The sequence below is a fragment of the Talpa europaea genome (genome assembly GCF_964194135.1).
Source record: "Talpa europaea genome assembly, chromosome: X".
NCBI lineage: Eukaryota > Metazoa > Chordata > Mammalia > Eulipotyphla > Talpidae > Talpa > Talpa europaea.
In genome coordinates this window covers 71,924,535-71,942,771 of record NC_140081.1, presented here as the reverse complement: position 1 = coordinate 71,942,771, position 18,237 = coordinate 71,924,535, and the positions used below count along the sequence as shown (strand labels likewise).

The 18,237-nt window shown below is 33.6% G+C and overlaps 1 protein-coding gene across 6 annotated transcripts in view; it reads left to right on the top strand.

The window, feature by feature from the left end:
* The window catches only part of LRCH2 (leucine rich repeats and calponin homology domain containing 2), a gene marked incomplete at its 5' end in the record, with an annotated part of 75,054 nt that extends 63,754 nt beyond the window's left edge, over window positions 1-11,300 (top strand). For 3 of the 6 annotated variants that reach the window (XM_084258324.1, XM_084258328.1, XM_084258326.1), the window contains 6 exons: window positions 686-736; window positions 3,372-3,429; window positions 4,189-4,301; window positions 4,483-4,620; window positions 4,775-4,852; window positions 10,968-11,300. In XM_084258324.1, the coding sequence (XP_084114450.1) occupies window positions 686-736; window positions 3,372-3,429; window positions 4,189-4,301; window positions 4,483-4,620; window positions 4,775-4,852; window positions 10,968-11,087 (558 nt within the window). In that variant the 3' untranslated portion in view covers window positions 11,088-11,300. The remainder of the gene's footprint in view (window positions 1-685; window positions 737-3,371; window positions 3,430-4,188; window positions 4,302-4,482; window positions 4,621-4,774; window positions 4,853-10,967) is intronic. The other 3 variants (XM_084258329.1, XM_084258327.1, XM_084258325.1) reach the window with 1 other exon arrangement.
* Between the last annotated feature and the right edge of the window lie 6,937 nt (window positions 11,301-18,237).

Sequence of the window (18,237 nt, the reverse complement as noted above, 5' to 3'; positions counted from 1 at the left end):
TTCACAGTGTCAATCACAGGGGTCTGACATCTAATAAGTAGTCAGTAACATTTATTAATGATGAACAAATGTCCTATGTGGTATGCAGATTTAAGTTTAAATGTTAAGATTTTTGATTATTGTTGGTAGTACTCATTAAGAAAGTACGGACCTTTTAATGTTTTATACAGTTAAATTATAATTATTTCTAAGTTTATATTCTATACACATTTTTCTGATAAACATTTGGGATGGTGGAATTTTTTGCATGCCTCCATGTACCTATCTCAGATTGCAAGATATTGCTGCCGTTTTCCCTCAGGAATTGATCTTACATGGATTTTTTTTTTCTAGGAAATATGAAAAAAGTTTTCGTTTGTGATATTCAAAGAAAATAGATTTATAGGAAAACAGTTCATCTGAGTAGATAGTATTTCTGAAATTTCAAAGTACTTATGAGTCACCTAGAGATTTTATAGAATCTGATTCAGTAGGTCTTAGGGTCTGAATTCTGCTTTTAGAACAAGCTCCCAGAGGATAATGACACTGCTGATTCACAGACCACATTTTGAGAGGCAAGATGGTAGATGGTGTTTTCCATATTCTTTCCTAGCAGTTTAGCAAAACAATTTCCAGTTTTCCTATATGTCTAAATCATCATTCATGTTTTAATTTCATTTTTCATCTTTTTATTTTTATATTTTAGCAAGACTGTGATAATGCTAATATGTCACCACAATCTCCAGTATCATCTGAGGTACAAATTCTGTTCTAATATGTGTTTACATAATTTCTTCTTTGTCTGTTTTCTCTAATCTCATCATTTTTAAGAAACAATGTAATTTGTTCATCCATATTCTAAGTAGGTTAATTTGTATAGGTATAACCTATAAAAAATTCTATGAACAACATATTTTATAAATACTCCTAATAAATGTGACCTAAATTACTTATTAGAAAATGCCTATGTAGCTCAGAAAAGAATTTATAAAATGTTTTTGTGTTTTATAATTCATCCATGTTTTAAAGTAAATAAAAACAGCTTTAAAATTTTAAAGTTGAAAAATATGCTTCAGCATTGTACAATGACCTTTGGTTTTTCTTGTAACCAATTAGGTCTGAAAGCAATGCAAGAGAAACTTCCTTTTTCCACGAGAAACATCCCTGCAGTGGGTTGTTCCTATCGACTAGAGGTTACATATTTCTTGGCATTTTAGACCTAGAAGGATGGGGAAGTCCTTGGGGAAAAGGGTAGATGAAAATTAGTTTGTCCAAAAATAGATGACTAGATCAAGAAGATGTGGTACATATACACAATGGAATACACTCAGCAATCAAAAAAGATAAACACATGCAATTTGCAGCAACACGGATGGAGCTGGAAGGGGTCATGCTCAGCAAAATAAGCCAGAAAGAAAAAGAAAAATACCGGATGGTCTCACTCATAACAGGAATCTAGAAAACCTAAATAAGGGACCAGTAAAAAGAATAACTATAAGAAAGAAAAAATCAAAGTCAACAACTATGAACCAGAGACACACTATGGGGGTGGGGGGGCGGGAAAGGAGGGATTGGGGTCAAAATAAGGGGGTTGCAATTGTATGGGGAATATAAAAATAAAATTAAAATTAAATTAGCTTGTTATATCTCAAGCAAATACTGTAGTCGTTTGAATGCATGATTCTTCTAATTTAGTTAAGTGCTCATTTGGTGAGTTAGGACTTAGTCTAAATGTTTGGATCATCCAAATTTACTATGTAACTGGTGAACTCGATAGTTTTTCACCATAAAGGTGATGTTAAAAAAAAAAAGCTGAGATTGTTTATTTTTTGGGTGAGTTATAAAACTTTCATTTTATTTTTAAAGATTTATTTATTTATGCATACAAGAGCTGGGGTACAGGCCAGAGATGGGGGGGGTGAGAGGATTCACCAGAGACAGAGTGGGGAACAGAACAGGCAGATTAACCGAAGTACACTGCTGAGGGGAGCAGTGGGCCTGTCAGGAGAGGTTTGCTGTGCCATGTGGGTTGCTCCCTGCTTCATAGGTTTCGTCTTAACCCCTTGCGCCACCAGGGAGGCCCATAAAACTTTTAAATGTAGTTGACGATTAGCTGTGTAAACACATCTCTAAATTATATAGCAACTGAAATGGTTCACATTCTTCTTGAAAATAATATAAATTAGGGTATCCTAAAATTAGGCTTTGTCACATACTTTTGTAAATCTTTTTGTTATAACAAATACAGGCATGTAAGTGATTATTTACCTATTTGATGATTTGATGGTCTGTGTACATGGGGAGAATATTAGTTTTCTTAAATAAGTTACATTGCTTTTGGATTAATGATTTTTTTTCTGAAATTCATAGCAGTTTAACCAACTATGAAGACAAAACTGTGATACTTGTGGACTGATAGTGGGTGAGCCTGTGGTTTGGTAGCTCAGTCAGCATTCAAATTGAACTGCATAACACATGTTAATCAGCAGAAATTTTAGAGAATAGAATTTTGATTGCTTCAGTTTCATCTGTAAATGGAAAACAATTTGAAATGTTTTACTATTAACACAGTGCTTATTTATATATAAGAGCAGTCCCATGAAATGGGCAATATCCTCATCATTTTACAATGGAAAGATTGATAACTTTCCCAAAGACCCCCATCAATAATTGGTAGAGAAGTTACTGAAACCCAGACTCTACTTCACAGTTGTTGCACAACTATAATTACATTATTATAAAATTACATTATTTTACAATGCTACAATTTACAGAGTGGTTATTTCAGGTTATCTTCACAACAACCTCCTTTTAAAGATGAAGAAATAATCACAGAGAAATTTAATGTTTTTCTGAAGACTTAGGCTATAGTGTCTGACTGTAAATTCAGATATGTTGATAAACACCTTTTATTTGTATAGCACACCACTGTGTGAAAGGAATTTTAAGAAATATGTATTCAAATAGACGAGATAATTGTCATCTATCATTCTGCAGGCACAATTAGTATGAATGTAGCTATTTGCCTCAGATTTTGTACCGTGTGTTAAGTTCTCAGTAGATGCTGAATGAATGTCACTAAATTTCAATTTCCTTTTCATTGAAACCCACTTTATTCTTTTTTGGAGACTTTAATCTGGTTCTTCATTTAAGAATATTTATTTTACACAATTTAATAATTTTCCTTATACTGTGAGAGAAGTATGTAGAGGCTTTTGTAAATATTTATAGACCTTTTAGAAAGTGAAATGTATCAATTTGAATTGAAATACAATTTCTTTCTCTACTAGGCATGGAAAAAATAAATGCTTCTCAATTGGAATGGATGTGAATAGCTAATCACCTTTATTATTTTGAAAGAAAAACTATTTCATTTGTTTTTCTGTTTTTAGGAATATGATAGAACTGATGTTTTTTCACATGGTCCCTTTGGATTGAAGCCTAGATCAGGTAAATATATATTCTGCAACTAAATTTTACTGGTTATCTATGAAACTAGATTTTCCCAACTTAAATGGAATTGTTCCATAGTTTTAAGTACACATCCCCTCTCCTAAAAGTAATTTTTTCTTAACCTTATTTGTCTTTCCAATTCCCATTCCCCATTTCTTTCTTCCTCTTTACCTTCAAGCTCCTGAAACCTCAGCTTTTTGCCTTAGATATACTGCAGTCTTATTTCTACTCTACTGTGACTGCTATTAGAATGACCACACTGCCAGCAGACCAAACACTGTTTGAAATTATAGCACTCCATTATATTGTGGTTTTAAAAAGGGATCTTTTCGCATTTGGCAAGCCCAAAAGAAAATGGATCCATGTTACTTGGCAAGGTATTGAATTATAGTTTTTATTCCTGAATAACTGTATTGACCTTCAAGAATAATTTCCTTTTTTTAAAAAAAGATAATAAAGGCTTATTTATGTTCAATTATAATTCTTAATCTGGATAATAAGTTTCTAATAACATATGTTTAAATAAGAACATGTATAGGTGGTGGTAAAAATTCTTACCCTCATCTTCCCTGTTGCTTTCACTTATGCAGATAAGTAGATTTCAATTATAGTCTGTAAAAATATTTAGAAACTATTAGAAAGTAATAGTGTGTTATGTAGTTTTGTACTGATTCTTTTTATCATGCCTCTTTTCCCACCAATGGTTGATCCTTCCGATTATCTCTGTAATAAGCGAGAAAATTTCTGTTTTTGTAGCTTTTAGCCGTTCCCCTCGTCAAGAATATGGAGCAGCAGATCCAGGATTTACAATGAGAAGAAAGATGGAACATCTAAGGGAAGAACGAGAGCAAATACGACAACTTCGCAGTGTAAGTCACGTTAACTTTCAGATTGACTTTGTAGAAATTGGTTTGACTTGGAAAATTAATGAGGTATGTGGATATTATTGTCAACGCTCTGTAAAATATTGGATTATATAATAATTAGTAATATAAATATTTAACATATATTTAGACAGAATATCTGTGATTTATCCCCATTTCTTTATAGAATCTGGAAACCAGGTTAAAAGTAATTTTACCTGATGACATTGGAGCTGCACTGATGGATGGGGTTGTTCTTTGTCATTTAGCCAATCATATAAGGCCACGTTCTGTAGCTAGCATTCATGTACCATCACCAGCAGTGGTAAGTTTTTTCTATAATTCGTTCATTCTCTAAAGAAAAAGCTTCTTGAAACTGTCTTTAAGTAATGGACCGTAACAAATTCAATTTTCAGTTTTGATTAATTTCTGTATAATTATGTCTGAAAATGCATCTTTTTCCCCCCCTTACTTTACAGCCTAAACTGAGCATGGCAAAATGTCGAAGAAATGTAGAAAATTTTCTTGATGCTTGTAAAAAGTTGGGTGTCTCACAGGTAATTGTAGTTATTCTAACAAAATGATCAGTCAGATATTAATTTATTACATGCATGCGAGGGCTCTTCTTCACAGTGAGAATGAAGAATACTTTCTGAACATGAAAAGGAATACTTTTCTTTCATACCTTTTACTGACTTCCAGCTTAAACTACAGTAGCTACCTAATGAATTTTTAAATTACTTTTAAAGTCGTTTATAAAACATACATATATGTATAACATACATAGATGTGTATATCTCTATATGTGAAAATATATGGGAAAATTTGCTAATCATACACACCATTGAATAACTTAGCTAGTTATTGCAACTTGATTGTGAGGCTGTTGCTACTCATGTTTTCTGGTAATGTACTTTTGGGCTCTTCTATAAATGCATGGATAGATTCTGATTGATTTGTATTCCTGGGGAACAGAATTTAAAATTTTATTTTTGAAGGTCAAATTGGAAATCTTACTACCATATCTGACTGGAAATTTTGTTTTTATTTTCTTACGTCGTTGTTCATTTTTGTACAGTATAGTGTAGTCCCCATAGTTCTCCTACCTCTCATGAACTCTCACCATAGTCCCTTGTGCTTTTCCCTGCCCTGTTTTGACTCCTGTGTCTCCCCCTCCCTTGCTGCATGTCTCAGATATATGGTTAGCTAGCACATTTATTATCTTTTTACCAGAAAATTTTTGTCTGAAATTTTTAGGAGTCATCTTATGTTTTATGTAATAACTGCAATATTATAAAATTAGCATCTATAACAATGTTGTAAATGTATAATGAAAATGAATAATCAGAAACTGCTTTTGGGGAAAACATTAGCTTAACATCAACATGGCAGACTATTGAGAGGACATGACATACTTAGCAGATCACAGTCAAGTTGTGCTTTTTTTCCCTTTAATGTTATTTAAAAAGTTGACTTTTTTGAGATATACTTGACATAAAACATTGTATAAGATTAAAGTATGCAATACGTTGATTTAATACACTTAGGTATTAAGTTGTGCTTGTAAAAGCTCTCTTCAACAGTGGCATAATTTTCTGCTCTACAGATTCCACTTTAAACTCTTTGTTCAAATGAATAAATTTAATTAATAAAGAGGAAATCAGTTGAATTACTGTGCAATTTGGAGACTACATGCTGTTCTGCTCTCATTTCCTGTTCTCTGTGCTTGAGCTGATGTTTTAAACATTTTTATATTCTTTTTTGTTCTCTGTCTCTTAGTGAGAAAACAGAAAAATAATATTTTATAGGTATTATTGCATTATATACATTTTCCTATTTTGCTTTTTAAGTTTATTTTTCTTTATTAATGAAATACCATTGTTTTACAACTTTGTTATATTTGACAATGCAGGATTTCTCCACTTAGGTGTTGTAATCATAACTGTCCCACCACCAAAGCAGCCACAGTCCTCCATAGTCCGTTGTGCTCTCCCTGCCCCTTCCTCATCTCTCCCCTTCTTCTTCTGTCTCCTCCTCCCCTCTTGGATGCCTTAACATCTGTGGTCAGTTTTCAAGGTTTGGTTTTATACTTTGTCTTTGTTTAACCCTTTGTTTGGTTTCTCTATATTCTACATGTAAGTGACATGATCCTTTCTCCTTATGGCTTATTTCACTTAGCATAATCCCTTCCAGATCCATCCATGTTGCCATAAATGGCATGAGTTTATTTCTTTGATTGCTGGGTAATATTCCATTGTGTATGTGTACCATATCTTCTTGACCCACTCTTCTATTTTTGGGCATTTAGTTTGTTTCCATATCTTGGCTATTGTAAATTGTGCAGCAGTAAACATAGAAGTGCATGCTTCCTTTCAAGTTAGTGTTTTTGTGTCCTCTGGGTAGATACCTAGGAGTGGAATTGCTGAATTGTATGGCAGATACATTTTTAGTGTTTTGAGGAACCACCACACTGCTTTCCTATGGGGGAGACTGGTCTACATTCCCACTAACAGTGTAAGGGTTTTTCTCTACATCCTTGCCAGCATTTGTTGTTTCTGCTTTTTTTTTTTAAAAAAAAAAAGATTTATTTATTTATGTATATAAGAACTGTGGTACAGGCCAGAGGTAGGGGGTGGTGAGAGGATTCACCAGAGACAGAGTGGGGAACAGACCAGGCAGATCAACTAAAATACACTGCTGAGGGGAGCAGCAGGTGAGACAGGAGAGGTCTGCTGTGCAATGTGGGTAGCTCCCTGGCCAGCTGGGGGATCAAACTTGTGCTGTAGTGGCTACTGGTAGCTTTATAGGTTGCGTCTTAACCCCTTGCAACACCAGGGAGGCCCTGTTTCTGCTTTTTTAAATATTGGTCATTCTCACAAGTGTAAGGTGGTATCTCATTTGTGATTTTGATTTGCATTTTCCTGATGATAAGTGATTAACACTTTTTCATGTGCCCATTGGCCATCTGTAGATCGTTTTTGAAGAAGTGCCTATTTAACTCTTCTACCCATTTTTTGAGCTGTTTTCCTTTTGTTGAGTTATATGAGCTCTTTGTAGATCTTTAGTATCAGTCCCTTATCAGATATATAGTGTGCAAATATTTTCTCCCATTTTCTGGGCTGTTTCTTCTTTTTGGTTGCTGTCCAGAAGCTTTTCACTTTGATGTAGTCCCAGTTGTTTATATTGTCCTTTGTTTTCCTTGCTGATGGGGATGAATTTGCAAAGGTATTTCTGAAGTTGATGGCATCCCTGTTTTCCTCTGTATTTTATGGTTTCAGGTCTTATATCTGTGTCTATCCAGTTTGAGTTGATTTTATTTAAGAATATTTTTGCGGGAGAGGGTTTTCAAGAAATATTGAATGAATGAATGAATGAATGAATACAGATGAAGAAACTGAGGCCCAGAGTGATTAGGGTATTTGTCCAACATCGTACCTTTTATAAATGGTGGGTCCCAGCTATGAGCCCAGGTGGCCTAACCTGGCAACGTACCTCTAACTAGAGGTTAGATAGATACTTTCTATTTCTGTTCTTTTACCTGACAGTAAAGACAGTTCAACTCTCCAGGCACTTTATTGATACAGTAGGCAGGGAGAATAAATGGGTGGAAGGTCTTATGAAAACTATTCTGTTTAGATATTCTTGTCTTCTCTCCCCAGCTCGTTCTAGGGCAGGGTTAGTGCTCCATTCTCACCATAGGGAGGGGTGCTGGAGGGACCAGTCATCACCTGCCATTATCAAAATTCTCTAGCTACAGGCAGTGAGGAAGAATTTTATTTTTAGCTTTATTTTGTTTTGCCCTGATTTGGAAGTAGTGTCTTTATTGAGGTATAATTAATGTACAATAAAGTGTACATAAATAAAGTGTATAATTTGATATGTTTTGACATGAGTATAACTCCATGAAATTGTTGTAACAGTTGACATAATGAACATGTCCATTGCACCCAAATATGTCTTAATGTACCTTCGCAACTCTTCCTTCCCCAGGCAACAAGTCATCTTCTTTCTGTTATTATAGATTAGTTTGCTTTCTATTTAGATAGAAATTGATAATTACTGATAATTATCAACCCAATATAAATTGATACTTTATATATATAAACATATATACAATATTTTTTCTAGTTTCCTTTCACTCAGTATAGTTATTTTGACTCATCAGTGTTGCTTATATAAATAGCTAATTCCTTTTTGTTTCTGAATGATCATTAAATTTATTCACATCTCAACATGTGTCAGAGCCTCTTGAACACTTTAGAGTGTTTAAGGTTACTGGATTATATGGAACTCTGTATTTAACTATATATTTAACTTTTTCAAGAGGTACCAAATTGTTTTTCAAAGTCGCTGTACAATTTTATATCCTACCAGAAATATATAAGGGCTTTGATTACCCACATTCCTCACCAACATGATTATTGTCTGCCTTTTTAATTGTAGTCATCCTATTGGGTATGAAGTGGTATCTCATTGTGGTTTGGTTTGCATTTCCCTAATGGCTAATGACTTGGGGCCTTTTTTCTTGTATTAATTTTATTGAAGTCACATTGGTATACAACCCTGTGTATGATTCAGTTGTATAGGTTCATACCTGATCACATTTTTGTTACCATACCACACCACACCCACTACCAAGGCACCCATAGTCCTCCAACATAGTCCATAGGGTACCCTCCCCATCCCATTCTGGTAGCAGCAAATCTGTAGATATCTAGGGTTTGTTTTTGGTTTGGATTTGTCTGACCCTTTGGTTTGTTTCTCTGTATTCCATATATGAGTGAAATCATCCAGTACTTTCTTTCTCCTAACTTACTTCACTTAGCACAATCCTCTGTAGTTCCATCCATGTTGTTGCGGATGGCAAGAGTTCGTCATTTTTTATAGCTGAGTAGTATTCCACTGTACATGTATACCTACCACAACTTCTTAATCTGCTCATCTGTCATTAGACACTTAGGTTGTTTCTATAGCTTAGCTATTGTAAATAGTGCTACAGTGCACACAGAAGTGCACATATCCCTTCAAATTAGTGGTTTTACATATTTCAGGTAGATACGTAGGAGTGGGATTGGCTGGATCATATGATATATCTATTTTAATATTTGGAGAAACCTCCTTACTGTTTTCCATAGGTACTGGACCAGTTCACTTTCCCACTTACAGTGTGTGGGGTTTCTTTTTTTCCATACCTCACCAATACTTTTTTTAAAAAAGATTTATTTATCTATGCATACAAGAACTGGGGTACAGGCCAGAGGTGGGGGGGTGAGAGGATTAACCAGAGACAGAGTGGGGAACAGAACAGGAGGACTAACTGAAATACACTGCTGAGGGGAGCAGCTGGTGAGACAGGAGAGGTCTGCTGCGCCATGTGGGATAGCTCCCTGGCCGGTGGGGTAGCTCCCTGGCTGGTGGGCTGCAGCTCGAACTCGTGCTGTAGAGGCTGCGGATAGCTTCATAGTGCTGTGCTTAATCCCCTGCTCCACCAGGAAGACCGCAAGAGTTTATATGTTTTTTATAGCTGAATAGTATTCTGTTGAGCATGTATACCAACCACATCTTCCTGATTGATTCATATCATTGGGTATTGAGATTGTTTCCATAGTTTGGCTATTGCAAATATGCTGCAATGAATATAAAGTGGGATGTTATCAATAGTATTGGGTAAATGAGTTATAGGCGGGAGAAAGAGAAGATTATGATTCCTAGTTTTATGTTGAAAGACATTGAATAGGACATTACTAATTGAGGTATAGGATATAAAAGGACAAGTAAATTTAGTGAGTAAACAGTTCTGTTGTGGATGCATTTATTTTGATATGTCTGTTGGACATCCTTTGGCTGTATCCAATTAACATTTACATCTGGACCACAGTAAAGAGTCCTTGGCAGGAAATAAAGATTTGAAAGTCATCAGAATGGAGTATATATTTATATTTTGTAGGAGTAGATGTGAATACCAAGAGGAGGAAATAGTGTAAAAAGAAAAGACAGTAAGGATAGAACCTTTGGAAACATTAAGAGTGTTCGAAGATCAGTGAAGACTAATGAAGCCTAATGCACCATTGCTATCGGAGAAGTTAAAGAAATAGAGATAGTGTTATCACAGAAGTCAAGGTCTGGGGAAAAGGCTTTCAGGAATGGCTTCATATGACATATAGCAGCGAGTAGATAGGCATAGATAGCATTTGGCATCTAAAAAGGCATTGGTGATTTTTACTAGAGCAATTTTATGGCAGTTACTTTAGCGACATTTGTAAGATAGCTGTTATTAAAAGAATAAGAATTGCAGAATTTTTGTTGTGTAGAGAAAGGTTCAGGTGTAAAGTAGGGAGGGAATTGGTATGATATTGTTTCATGTAAGGCCAACTGTAACTCTTTCCTAATATAAGCTAAGAATCTAAACACATATAGATTATATTTACAAAAGAAAACTTAAATTTTGTAATTTTTTCCTGAAGTTTTATATAAAGGATGTATGGTGAAGGATAGAACTAGACTTAGTGGTAAACTAAATGCTGTATGTATAAATGTTGATTGTTTAATGATGTATCTCTGAAACATACAATTTTATACTGTAGTATCAATAAAAAAATAAAATATTATTTAGACTTAACTGCACTAGTTAAAAAAAAAACATGTTCAGATGTCGTTTATTTTGTTTTTCAGGAAAGACTCTGTTTGCCTCATCATATTTTGGAAGAAAGAGGTCTCGTGAAAGTTGGTGTCACAGTTCAGGCTCTTCTTGAATTACCTACAAACAAAGCATCTCAGCTTTCTACAGCTTGATACAACATTCAAAAATCATAAATGTGTAGTATAATTTATTTGAAATGATTTCAAATATCTCAAATTCATGAATAAGAATTTCTAACCAAGACTTAATCTAACAAACTTTGTTATATCAAGCCTTTGGTTTTTTTTAAATTATTTTAAAACATCAAACTTAAATTTTGAATTTCCCAAAACTTCTATTGGAGTGGAAACTAGATTAATAAGAGTTTTTGATAAATTCAAATTCTCTTTTTACTAAGTCAGTTGATAAACTTGATTAATTTTCATAAGTCAGATTGATACTAAATTGAAAATTTGCTTTCAATTTAATAATCACATTGTGTTTAATTTTATATCGTAGCATACTAGTATACATCTGGATAATTTTTTTTTACTGATTTAAAACAATTCTACATTTGAGTTATTTAATACACTTCTAATTCTAGTTTATACAAAATTTCTTCAATCTTTGGTCTTAGTTTTCTAGAGAAAAGTGGGTAGGAAATCCAGAACTCTGGCTTTATATTGAATTCTTTTAGTATTATAGGTTGGTGCCAAAATATTTTCAGTTGTACTGTAGATTGTTTACATGTGAAGTGCCTGTGTAATGATGACTCTGATATAGTCTTAAGCATTTTTGCAATTTCATTATGTATCAATGGAATCAATGAATTTCAATTTTTTGGGTAGATTTTGTAAGGTCAGTAATATGTGAGGATTTAAATGTTCCTCACATTGTGACATTGTGGTTTTTTATTTAGTTCATTGCAATTTTCCTCAAATTGGTTATTTCATGTTGTCAAAAAATGTTAATATGCTTAATTTATGCTATTTAATTTTGCAAAACTTAATCATCTTTTAAAATGTATTATTTGAAGAGTATTTTATTTCTGTATTAAAAATGTTACACAAAACGGTAAAGTTTTTGAGAACTAGCAAAATACTAATTATCAATGACATTTTGATATAACTGCCAAAGTTTGGGTTTGTCTTCACTTTTATGAACATTACATCAGTACGCTACCTTTACTTGTATTCAGAGAGCAGCAATTGAGGAATGGATTTTTATTTGATATCTGGCCATTTGGAGATCCTGTAGATCTGTGATTCTCAATTAGCATGATGTTAAATTAAACACAGACCGTTCTATAAATATTTTCATTAGTATACTATGTTGCATAAAGTCATTTTTAAATTTTGAAATGGCTAAATTTATGTTGGTTGTAATGCAGGAATCTTTCAAAAATATTACTGTGATGAATAACTTGGTTTCCTATAGAAGCATCTTAGTATAATTACTTTTATAGTAGGCAGGCAATTATATCTTAAATATGTGATTATTTGCACTTGTTACCTCTGAATGTGGATGCAACTTATTAAAAATGTTGGCTTGGATATTTCAAAGGGCATATATAAAAGGTAAAAATTAGTGTGCCAAATGGTATGGGGAGGGTTGGTCAGTTTAGAAATAACTACTTTTTTTGACCAGTTAGCATGAAGCCATATAATTAAAATCTGATTTTGGTATACAGCTGTGTTTTTTACATTCCACAAGGGTCAAATTTGGAGCTTTTAAAGAATTGAAGCTTTTTATGACTATAAGTTTTAAAATTAAATTATTAGTAATTTATTACTTGAAATACCTGAGCTAATTAGTTAATCTTTTTCAGTCATATCTAAACAATCCTTTTTGATATAATCAATCTCCCTAGTGGAAACTTGAATAATATAGGTAATAAATGGCAAATAAGTACCCCAGGTGTTAGTTTTTAATGTGAAAATTTGACAATATTACAAAAAGTGACCAAAAGCTACAACAATCATTCATTCTTTCATAGTTATCATGCTATGAGAGTCCTCTTATTAATTAGTCTAGTTTTTACATATTATAAAATATTGTTTTATATCATTGAAATATTAGTGACATTATAGGCCATTTCCTTACTGCGTTTTATTTATCAGTTCATTATTACTTTAGAAATATAACAGAACCTCACTGTAGCATTCTTTACTGAGAAGCAAAATTCCATTTAAGATGAGTCCATCTTAAGCCATCCCATGGCAGTTTATTTTCTATAGTGCCAAAAGGCAACACCACTTTAGTATAGTCCCCAAGGATACACTATATCAAAGTTCCCATGTATTTCTTTTAGTAGTTTTCAAATAAGTGTAAAGTTTATTCTAAATGGTTTTGTGTTTATATATTTACTTCAGTTATTGAATTAAGAATGATTATCATTATTTGAATTGGATTTGTGATTTGAAGAGGGTTAAATAACCAAACTAACATTTTATTAGGCCCTGAAATGCAGTAGATAGCTACTTCCGCAAAATTTTATTACTATATGGCACAAGAAAGAACTGATGTTGAATATGTTAGAATTGAAGTAAGGAGTAAAAATGCATTGCCATTTGTTTAATTATCGTTACAGAATACTAGTTTAATGACTTTTCTAACTGATTTTTTTGAAGAATCAGAAATATTTGTATTAGTCACAGATCTATCATGATTGATTTTCTGATGCATTTAATAATAAATGGAACACTAAATGTATATTACCGATGCAAACTGTGGATAAAGTTGAATTAAAAATATTAAAGTCTGAGATTTCTTTTCTCCCTCTCTACCTCTTCTCTCAGCATCACAGCATCTGGTTTTTGTCAGTGCTTGATAGCTTATAACTATGTTCTCTAGTATGCAAAAATAGAGAGGATATTCAAAGTAAGCTATTTAAGAGTCCAGATCCTCTTTACATTATTGTTTGTTTTCAATAGGAAATATCTTCTTTAAAGAATATAATTACCTAGGATATCATCACAAAATATATATGGTAGACTTTGTATAAGATACACTTTTTATATGACATAAATATCAGGTAGACCATTACATAAAAGGAAGAATAGGTTAAATTATGATTATTTTTAGTGTAGATTTAAGTGCAAGGTATATGATTTAATTACCCTTAAGCTATTTGATAAGAAATTAAAATAATAGGTGAATACCACATATTTTATTAATTTGCTTATTCATAATTGTTCATCCTAAAAGTAGAAAGTTATTTGGGTAAATATTAAAGGTAATTTTGATTCTGTTTTATAGTCACATTAAAGTCTCAGACTTTTAAATGTTCTTAATCAGACTTTTAAATATTCTTAAGTAAATATTTGGCAGAAATTGAAGGGTGTTCTAAGTTCATCATGCAATTTTAAACTGTCTTTAGAGAATGATACTAAGCTTTTTTTGTTTGTTTGTTTTAGTAAATTCTGATACTCTGCGTAGGCTGGGGCTCTGGTTTTCAGGAGCCTATGCCTTCAACCAGAGAACTCCAAGGGACTGAATTCCCTTTAATACATTAGTAAATATCAGATTGATTTGGAAATGCCTAGCTAGCTTTTGTTCCTTTATCTTTCGTATTCTTGCATTTTAAAACTTGGGGGGGTGGAAATCACACTCTACATGAGGTATTTAAATAACTTAGATTTCCTATGGGGGTGTGTGTGTGTGTGTGTGTGTGTGTGTGTGTGTGTGTGTGAGATGCAAGACTTTAGCAGTTTTAGCAAAGGAGAGTCTGACTGTATTAGAAAACCAGAATTTAGAAGTTGTAAGAATTATGATATAAGTAATTTGTGATAGAAAGTTACTGATGGAATCTTTTGAAAGTTACCAAAATTTGTAGAGATGACTGCTTAAAATGTGATCTTTTAAAACTTTTAAGAAATTATTACTATTTTCTTGGATCCTAAAAAGGTTAATTTTGATTACCTCACAATTTAAAGTTAGGAAAAATAAATTATTTTTGCTGTACCCATTAATATGTATCAAGTATCTACCTAAATAAGTGAGAAATAATTTAGGTGAGTACATAAGTAAATACAGGTATTCTCTGCTTTTTGAAAGTTTGGATTATACCACTTCACTTCTACAAAAGACCTACATTAGTACCTGTTTTTGCTAACAAAAATTCAAAGAGGATTTTCTCTTTCACAACAAAGCCTTTATAAAACTGATGGACACCAAGAGCAGCAAGAGTGGCAAACTCCTCCCCTGGCAACTACTATACACAGGCTGTGTATCATATAATTCCTTCCTTTACTAGATGTTTGTGTTATTGCAGCGTTTGTGTGTAATCTGGGATGATTTTTGTAGGTAATTTTTTTGAATCTGAAATGCTAAGAAATTTTTCATATTAGTGGTAATTGCTTATCTTTTTTAGGCCATTTTGGATTATGAAAGGCTTCGTAGGAATGCTCTACTTTTGGATAACAGCAGAAACCTATCCATAAAAAGAAATGAATATTTCAAATAGCAAATTGAATATACTGAAACTTTGTGTAGGTATCTCAGTTTCTTGTAATGTAAAAATATATGAAGTTGTGCTCTTTAATTTATATGATTAAAATGCTACCCTGTGGAAGTGATTTTTTTTAAAAGATTTATTTATTTATTTATTTATTTGTACAAGATTGATTGATTGATTGATTTATACAGGTACTGGGTACAGTCAGAAGCGTGGGGGGGGTGAGAGAACTCACCAGAGCCAGAGCGGGGAGCAGAGCAGGCAGAAGGACCAAAGTACACTGCAGAGGGGAGCAGCGGGCGGCAGGAGAGGTCTGCGTGCCATGTAGGACCCTCCTCAGGTGGCCGGGGAGCAGCCGGGGATCGAACCGGCGCCGCAGAGGCTGCGGGCAGCTTCGCAACCCAGCACTCAACTGCTGCGCCATCCGGGGAGGCCCCCTGTGGAAGTGATTTTTAAAAAATATTTGTACATATGTATTTTTTACATCATTGTTCATTTTTGTGCAATGTTTGCTTTCTCCTCTCAGGTTTAGTCCTCGTAAAATTCCCACCATCAGTTCACCCGTGAACCATCTTCAGCTTTCATAGATTTCATCTGGGGATCTTATTAACAAATACCAGTTAATTCAAAAGTACAGGGATAAGTTTGTGATTCTGCATTTCTAACAAGTTCCTAAGTGCTGCTGATACTGCTGGTCCAATGACAAACTTGAGGAATAGACTTCATGGGCATGCAAGCTTCAGTTTACTGTGTAACAGTAGATTTATATTTTACGTGATGCTTCAAGGTCTTTACAACTGATTCTTAATATCTTTTACTAGGACTCTATTCTTATGTGTTCTACTTTATTAAGAACTTTGGAATTTTCTTTATAGATTTAAAAGATATGCCTAATGCTGGGCCTCCCCGGTGGCGCAGCGGTTGAGCGCTGGGTTGCGAAGCTGCCCGCAGCCTCTGCAGCGCCGGTTCGATCCCCGGCTGCTCCCCGGCCACCGGAGGAGGGTCCCGCATGGCGCGCAGACCTCTCCTGCCGCCTGCTGCTCCCCTCAGCAGTGTACTTCGGTCCTTCTGCCTGCTCTGCTCCCCACTCTGGCTCTGGTGAATTCTCTCACCCTCCCGCGCTTCTGACTGTACCCAGTGCATGTATAAACAAAACAAAAAACAAACAAACAAATAAATAAAATAAAACATGCCTCTATTAAAAAAAAATAAAAGATATGCCTATTGCTCTCATGAGCAATAGTTCATATTTTTATTTTCTTTTAAAAACTTTTAAACACATATGGACATATAATTTTAAAGATAAAAGAAATTAATCACATGAATAAGATAATGTGATTATAAAATGGCCATATATAGCCACACAAGTTAATGTGATGTTCAGTTAGTAAATATTAATGGCTAGCATCTTTCTCTTTTGGAATCCTTAGAAAACTATATTAATTTTTCATGGTTTCCCTGTCAGTCTGTTCCTTTGCTAGTCAACAACCTTGGTTTTTGATTTCAGAGCATACTCATTTGCAGATTACCATGATTAATGTAAAATTTAGGCCATATGCAATTATATATTTAATTCTAAATACTTATGATTTGATGTCAGAGCTCAAACTTTCAAGTATAGGTTGTCACCCTTCTCCCCAACAAAAGAAAACATTTGTTCTTACAGGTCCCATTTGGTTTTTTGTAAATTGTTAATGGATTCATTTACTTATTTTAATAACTTTCCAAAGCATGTCATATATTGCTAGTAAAAAACAAATTAACAGATTGAAATATCAAATTAGCTTGAAATACCAAGAACAGGCAAATAATGTGTTCAGTTTCAAGAGGACTCCTTTACTTTTATTAAAATATAGGAAAGTAGTTAATTAAATATAAAAAGGAGGGAAATCATAGGAAATATTGAACTAGATGCTTTTTTTGATAGTTGAATTATAAGTAATACAATTGATAGAGTTTTACTTATGTTTACTCTTATTCATAATCTTTAAAATCCATGATTTACCAACTCAGAAGAAATTGGTATTGTGCCGTAACCCAAATTATATAGTTATGTTTAGTTGGATCTAGTCATGCTTATTAGTGAACAAAATATCGGTATAAAATACACATTTTTTAAAAAGATTTATTTATGCATACAAGAACTGAAGTAAAGGCCAGATGTGTGGGGGGTGAGAAGATTGACCAGAGACAGAGTGGGAAACGGAACAGGGGGATTGACTGAAATGCACTGCTGAGGGGAGCAGCAGGTGAGATGGAAGATATCTGCTGTACCATGTGGGTCATCTCCCCGGCCAGGGATTGAACTCATGCTGATTTAACCCCTTGCGGCACCAGGGAGGCTCTAAAAGATAAATTTTAAAATGTGGGTATAATCTTATTTTGTACCACCAAAATTTGGGGGTTTTCTCTATAAGATAGGGAGGAATTCATAATATATGTCTAGGTTTAATCATAGAAAAATTTAAAGCCATAAAAGAGTTCAGAACTTGTGCATTTTAACTCTCATTTTTCAGACTACGAAGCTGAGGTCTGGAATTACAGTCGGAACAAATATTTGAGCACTTTGAACTTCTTGGTAACTACACCTGGATCATTTACCTATTGTAGTAAGACCTGTATATATATTATTTTGTTTTCTTCTCAATCCTTTTGAAAATAGTTATAAATGAGATAATTTGAGCACACACTACATACCACATACTGTCATAGCAGGTACTAGTGGAATGGAGATCATTGAGGTGATCTTTTTTTTCAGAGCTTTATAAAGTAAATCTGTTGCTGTTTTCTGGCTTTTGCAATAAAATAGGTATTTACCCTAAATAATGTTAAATTTTTGCTGTTTAAAATTCATTACTCTCATGATC